Source organism: Euprymna scolopes, chromosome 6 (assembly GCF_053919585.1).
Source record: "Euprymna scolopes isolate OS-2025 chromosome 6, ASM5391958v1, whole genome shotgun sequence".
In the NCBI taxonomy this organism is placed as follows: Eukaryota; Metazoa; Mollusca; class Cephalopoda; order Sepiida; family Sepiolidae; genus Euprymna; species Euprymna scolopes.
In genome coordinates, this window is record NC_136487.1 from 129,466,315 (window position 1) to 129,474,181 (window position 7,867).

General features: G+C 33.1%; 1 protein-coding gene across 1 annotated transcript; it reads left to right on the plus strand.

The window, feature by feature from the left end:
• Nucleotides 1–6,099: 6,099 nt before the first annotated feature.
• LOC145278246 (uncharacterized) lies at nt 6,100–6,546 on the plus strand. Its single transcript, XM_080130535.1, has one exon. The coding sequence runs from the start codon at nt 6,100–6,102 to the stop codon at nt 6,544–6,546; it is 447 nt and encodes a 148-aa protein (XP_079986661.1).
• Nucleotides 6,547–7,867: the final 1,321 nt, after the last annotated feature.

A 7,867-nucleotide genomic window follows, 5' to 3' on the forward strand; every position in this document is an offset into this window, starting at 1 on the left:
ATCTCTGAATGCACTTATGTAAAATTTTAAATATTTTGACCAGAAATTGTCTAAGTAATTTGGCAGAGATCCAGAGGTCAATTTTTTAAAACTTTGACCCCTATTATAACCCCTTAACACTTATTGTTTTGGGCTCAAATTAAGTTATTAAGTTAGATCCGTGTCCAAGGAACCTATATCTAAAATTTCAATTGTTTATACCCAACATTGGCGGAGGAGTTTGGCAGGGTTCTCAAAGGTCAAGTCGTTGAACTTTGATTCCTTAACAGCCAAATTTCTGGTCGAAAACGGATTACAAAGATTTTCTAAAATCTCAATACTCTGTATATCATATTTCGAGTCTGTAGACTGAAAATTGACAGAGTTAATATGTAGGGAAATATACACAGGCACACAGACACACACACAAACAAGCAGACACGCTCAGTTTTATAATTATATAAGAGTTTTCAGCGTTTAGGACTGGCGACAGGAGTACACACGTTTTTTCATTCATTCCTTGGTAATATTGAGGCACCTGCCAATAAATAAACAATGTTGCGACAGGGACACTGACGACAAAAGAAACAAAGACGTTAAAAAAACTTCAATACAACAATACACGTTGTTTCTAAGTCAGTATCTTCATATATCAGTGGCTATTATTATTTTTTGTGTAGTAGTAAATGAAGTAATTCAGCATACACTCTCTATATATAGAAAACGTCATTGATCAATAAATAGAATGGCTTATAAATAGAATACGACGTCGATAAACACAAAGAAAGAACGAAAGAATGTAACAAAGAAACAAGACATCCTAAAAAGAAATAAGGTTTCCGCAGAAACGACGATTACGTCAGCTGTAGTAGCAGAATCAACATCAACAAGATGGACAATAACTTATGTGGTGACGGTGGCTAAGTAGTTAACGACACAAACTAGCAACCTGATGGTGCCAAGTTCAAGCCCAATTCATTCCTCGAAGCACTTTCATTTAGCGATGTTGGCAATCTTCACGTACATATCCGATATCTTTCTAGAAACAATTATAACCAGAAAGATTACGTGTAGGCGAATGCCAACAATAATCGTCTAATTCATGCGAAATAAATGACTGATAATCAACAACAACAACAACAACAACAACAACAACAACAACAGTTACAGCAGTAGAAAATGATCATTAAGATGTCCCATATTCGTTTGATATTGATTGGATCAAAACAGTTAGGTGTTTTGTTACTTATATCGAACTTCAACGCATCGAAAAGAGTTGTACCTTGGAGCCGAGCACCTGTCAGCGTTCGCTATGTCAGCGAGCGTACATACGCTGTCACGAGTAAGATGCAGTGACAGCCCCAACTTTCCACATAAACCTATATATTTCCATTATTACTGACTGCTAAACATATTAATAGACTTCCAAATGTAGCGACAGCTTCTGACTCTCACGAACTCACTGACAACATTACGTGCAGCACTTTATTTTCCTAACCCTTTGAAGTCTTTAAACAACAACAAAAAGCAATTTCTTCGAATGGTTATTTACTCTCTGTTGAGAAAGTTTTTTTCCACTGAGCATCATTTATTCATTTCGTATGAATTAGGTGGTTTTATTATTGATATTGGTTTCCCCTATATCTTCCTAAAAAAACAAAAAACAAAAAAAAAAAAAACAGAAAAAACGAACGACGTGAATGGTAGCCAACATCCAAAGGGAAAGTGTTTCTGTGGAACGAACTGGATTCGAACTCGTCACACTCAGCTAATCAGTCCGTGTTGTTAGCCACTCTGTCACTGTAATGTCTCTGTAAGTAAATACCGTTAATTGACAACCACATCAAGAAACGTCCTTCTTTCTCTTTCCCTTCTCTCTCTCTCTCTCTCTGTCTTTCTGTCTCTCTGTCTCTCTCTCATTCTCCCTAATTGTACATAATATTGATATGTCGGAAGCACGAGAATGATGGCTGACACGCGTTGAGTTGTTAGCTAAGGGTTTCATAATTCCTAACCATTTCTCTTGTAAGACGACTGAAAACAATACCGAGATAACCAGAGAGCACATACAGGACATGGTATTCCGAAGTAGTTACCCATCTTGCTCAACCATGTTCAACTTCGGTGTGTCAACATGATTATGTCGCATATATTTATGACTAAAATCAAATCCACGAAGAAAGTTTCTTTTCTAGGCATCCCATCGGAGAAACAAAATACAATGGTATTAGTTCCCAACTGACTACAGCATGATTATCTAAAGTCCAATATTATCAAATACTTGTTGATTCGTCTGCTTAGATAATCAAATGACCATTTGCTAATGGTTTTCAATGCTCTTATAATATTGTTTATCCTTTAGCTGATAATTTCTTTATCCTTGAAAGGCCCCTAGACCTGAATAATCCTTGATCTTTCAGTAAAAAATGGTTTAGACTCTTATAAAATTGCTTAACTCTACGTTTGTTTATTCAACAAGGTGTAAATTAAGTATATATATATATATATGTATATATATGTATATATATATGTATATATACATACAGTCAGCTTTATATATATATATATATATATATATATATATATATATATATATATATATATATATACAGTCAGCTAGTTTTTAGAAACTAGAGATCTCTTCAGGTTATCTTACCTTTGTTTCCATATAGGCGCCTTGAGCCGTCTCTAGTTTCAAAAACTAGCTGACCGAAACATGATCATGAGTGTGCAGCAATATATTACTGCTCATGTAAAAACAAATAAAAACATACCTTGCTCTACTTCGGTATTGAGCACTTTTATATTAACCTCGTTATACTTCACTGGTTACATTACCTCTGAACAATAATAACCTCAAAATGATATATGTTATACCCCCCCTTCATAATAATAATGTAATTAACAATTTTGAATGTAGTTTCTGTGTCAACTATGTGGGTCGAACAACATTAAGATTGGACGGAAAAGTCCAACAACACGTACCTACCAAAATCAAAAATGGGATATACCAAACGACAAACGTAATTGCCAATACATACGGGTATTCAATTATTGACCACCTTATAAAAAATCCGTCTTGTGCAGCGAACTTTAGCACGAATTCTTTTACAATCTTGAGTCGTGCTCACTCATTATTTCAATTAAAGATCTTGGAGACTGTTCACGTTCGGTGGGAAGACCTTCCCTCTGCAAGTAGAATGAATGCCTCTTCGGTTTGAGCGTGATTAGTCTCTAGGATCTTCGAGTAATATAACGTTGTATTTCAATTGCCTTCCCTAATTTTTCCCCCATACATAACGTAACGCAACGTTATTTCTATCTGTACATAATTTCGATTCCCATTCGTGTCTTTCTTTTTTTGTTGTTGCTCAAATCCCTCGATACAGCTTTGATAAAGCGAGGACGAAACTAGTTTTGTTTTTAAACGCAGCTGATATCGGTTATACTAATAATTAAAAATAAATTAAAATACATGTGAACGTAAATTAAAAATAAATTAAATACACCAACTTCATATAATATTTCTCAATAGACTTCTTGAAACAATTAACTAATTATTAAAGCAGATTCGCTTTAATGTTATATGCAGACAAAAGGTCCTGGATTTGACCTTAAATATCCGATGGTGAGGCCCCAGCTTACGGGCTTTGGGGAGTGTAGAGCCACCCTTTAATTGTCATTGCTCCCAGGTCCATTCTGACCCGGAGTGGTAGTATCTGTTAGGGTCCCGACCGACTTGAGAAAAAGCAAATATATTCTATTTAAAAATTTTCTTCAAAATCACTGGATTCGGCATTAAATAACATGAAAAAGGGTTGATATGCCGTAAAACAAAAACAACCAACCTATATTTGTCTGCATACTTAGAATTCGTTGTATTTTATTTTTCATAAATATATTGTTTTACTGAATCTCATGTTATACATTAATTACACACACACACACACACACACACACATATATATATATATATATATATATATATATATATATATATATATATATATATATATATATATATATATACAAGCAAAAGTACCCGCCGTTGACTGGGTTAAAAAACAGCCTACAGAAAATGGACTTTGATATATGAAAGAATGATAGGTTATGAAAAGGAAGGGTTGTAAAGAGATAGTTTCGAATTTGGGGGTATCCAAACCAAAGCAAAATATGATGAAAGTAAAAATAAAATGGATAAACCCCATAATTTATTATACCATACCTGTTCACACTGAAACACTAATCACAATATTCTGTGGATCTATATTAAAAAAAAACTTGTTAAATTTCGTGACATATTTCCATTTTATGGAGGTCAGGCGCGAACGTACACCCCATAATTTTATTATACCATATTTCTTCAAACTGAACCATAATTATCAAAGTATACTTACGCAGATAGATATGAAAAGTCTTTATTAAAGTTTGTGCCTATTTCAATACTTATCAAAGTATTATTATGTACATCTACATCAAAAACACTTGTAAACGTTTTTTTTTTTAAATTTTTATATTTCTTATTTCCATACTTTGTGGACCAGGCGCGAACGCAGACCCCACAATTTTAATGAACCACCGTTCTGCCAGATCAAACATACTCATTCCTGTGTCTCGATACATCTTCTATCATTATATGTAATCAATTTTTTAAAATAGTCAACCATATAGGAGCCTATTCGTGACAACACACACACACACACACACACACACACACACACACAGACGTTCAGGTTTATATTATATATATAACGAAAGATGAAGCGGTGTGTATATATATATATATAACGAAAGATGAAGCGAATATATATATATATATATATTTATATATATATACATATATATATAACTACTTCATTTACTCACATAAAATTAATACACACACACACACACAGACATTCAGCTTTATATTGTAGATGTATAAATTCGTATTCTTGTCTGTTTGTTTGTTCACAATTTAATCAATATATACAAAGGATCTATGACATTAGTATTTCATTTATTTCTATATATAATATGATTCTTGCAAAATATACAATTAAGAGTTCACCTCATTTGCATAGAACAGTAAGGAAAATAGATTTTACTAAATAACTGTATGTTACTTAATGTTTCTAGCTTATCAAGACTCAGCGACCACTTGAGGATGCGTGCTAATGAGTGAACACTGTGATAAACGATAATGGCGCAAATTAGGTAGAAATTAATTATTTATATGGACGGCTAAACAAGAATTTGTTTAACTTGGGGTTAGTAACGACACTGTTATAGTTAGCTGGGAAGCAGCACCGTGGTATTGTGTTCCGGAGACGGGCAGATCTTGGTAGGAAGCTTTGTTCGTGGAATGTTCGTTGAGTTTTAGATAAGTATATAATATAGTAAGGGAAACCAGCAAATAAGATAACCTATTGAATGTTGATGCCTGCTGATTGATTACGTTATATGAAAATCATGCGAAAATAAATGTATATGAAAGACCGTGAAAATATGTGAAACAGTGTACCTTTTGCATACGCAGTGAGGATGATAAGTATTCGCAACATGCCGAAAAAATTATTTTTCATTTTAATAAACACTTATAAAACGGAATTCAAAACAAAATTTTAACTGTATAAAGCTTGCATCAAAACGAGTATATTACTACTCGGAAAGTTAACATATTCATTTTAGAAAAGATATCAAAACGAAAATTCTGAAATCGCTGCTGTAAAACATATTCGATACATAGTAACAAATGAATGAGATTTCCTAATTTCATTCATTTCTCTGTTTTGATCTAGTCTAGAATAAGGACCCCAATCCCAGTGCCGACAAAAAGGGACACATTCCCATTTACACCGGTTGACATTCAACCGGAATGCGTTTTTTAAGCCGAATTTTCGTATTTAAGAATGCGTCTCTGTTCTATCCATTTGTAGCAGTATTTTTTTTATTTAATTTCAAATATTAGATTTTTTTTAATACCACATAGAATTTTGGCTTCTTCAAATTTTGGATTTTTCATTATTTAATAAATTTATTTTAAAAAATCAATCTTGATCGCGAATTTTTTGGTTGGTACGTGTGAATCGTGTATTAAAGACATCTACAGTGCCTTGCTATTATCTGACATTTTTAATAATGGTTAAAACCCAAGAACATAGTGTTGATCTGCGAAACAAGATTATTGATGCTCATAAATGTGGTAAAGGGTACAGATTGATTGGAAAACGATTCAACGTGCATCCTTCAACAGTAGGTTCAATAATAAGGAAATGGAAAACGCATCATATCACTGTTAATCTTACTCGGGCTGGTGCCCCAAAGAAAATTTCGAATCGAGCATTGAATAAGATGACTAGAAATGTTTCAGATAATCCTCAAGTTATCAGCAAAGAATTGGTAAATGAGCTGGAAACTGTCGGGATTAATGTTAATAAACGCACCGTGACTAATTCCTTGCGAAAACGTGGACTTCAGTCCTATGCGGCAAGGAAAACTCCTCTTCTCACCAAACGACAAATCAGAACCAGACTTGAATTTGAAAATAAATTTTATCAAAACCTGCAAGCTATTGGGACAATGTAATTTGGTCTGATGAGATCAAAATAGAGTTATTCAATCATAGCTACACCCGTCAAGTCTGGAGAAAGAAGGGAGAAGAGTTCAACTGTTAAATTCGGTGGAGGAAACATAATGGTGCGGGGCTGCTTTTCTTTCAGCGGCATTGGAAAAATTCATATCATTAAAGAACGTATGAACAGGGCCATTTATCGGGATATTTTGGAGGAAAATTTGAGTCTGCTCAAATGTTGAACTTGGGTAAACACTGAATATTCCAGCAGGACAATGATCCAAAGCGTTGTTCAAAATTAACACAGAAATAGTTTGTTGAACATAATATAAACGTGTTTCCGTAGCCCAGTCAGTCCCCGGACCTTAATCCGATCGAGAATTTGTGGCGAGAACTCAAAGTACGGGTCAGTAAACGTTAACCCAGTAATCTGAAACAAAGGAACGAATTTGTAAAGAGGACTGGTCTAAAATTCTTCTAAATAGGCGCGACAACCTTGTATCGAAGTATAGGAAACGTTTGCATGCAGTGGTAAGCAACAAGTGTAATTCAACAAAGTATCAAATAATCATTTGTTATTATGTATCGAATACTTTTTACATTAGCAATTTCAGAATTTTCGTTTTGATATCTTTTCTAAAATGAATATGCCAACTTTCCGAGTAGTAATATGCTCGCTATGATGCAAGCTTTATACAGTTAAAATTTTGTTTTAAATTCCGTTTTATAAGTATTTATTAAAATGAAAAATAAAAATGTTCAGCATGTATCAAATACTTATCATCACCACAGTATTGAAAGTATTGCGAAAAAGCAAACAAACAGACTCGGATACGACTTTGTTGTAAGAGATTAGTAGTCTGTCATTATACAAAATAAATAAACATTTTAAAAGCACACTGATAAATACTAATAAATGACAGAAAAGAAAGTAATAAAACCAGAAAGAATAAATGAGTAAAAGTTGTTAAATAAATCGACAACGTCCATGTTTAAAAATAGCGAGTAAAATGATAAAAATCGATAAATAAAAAAAATACAAAGTCTTTTTACACAAATACATAAAAAAACGTAGAAAAAAACTAAAGAAAGTGAAACTGTAATAAATAAGCAATGAAAGAAAATATTTAAAGAAACGAACACCTTAAGATGTAAATAAAGCCATCAAAAATAGACAAATCACAAATGAACAGTTTTAAAACAAGGCGATACACCGGAAAATATAAAGAAAGAAAATTGGATGAAATATAATAAAACGTAGCAGAAATCGCACGTAAGAAAGGGGAAAGAATGAAAACCAAACGATAAAAAAAAGAAAGAAGAAATAGAGAAAAT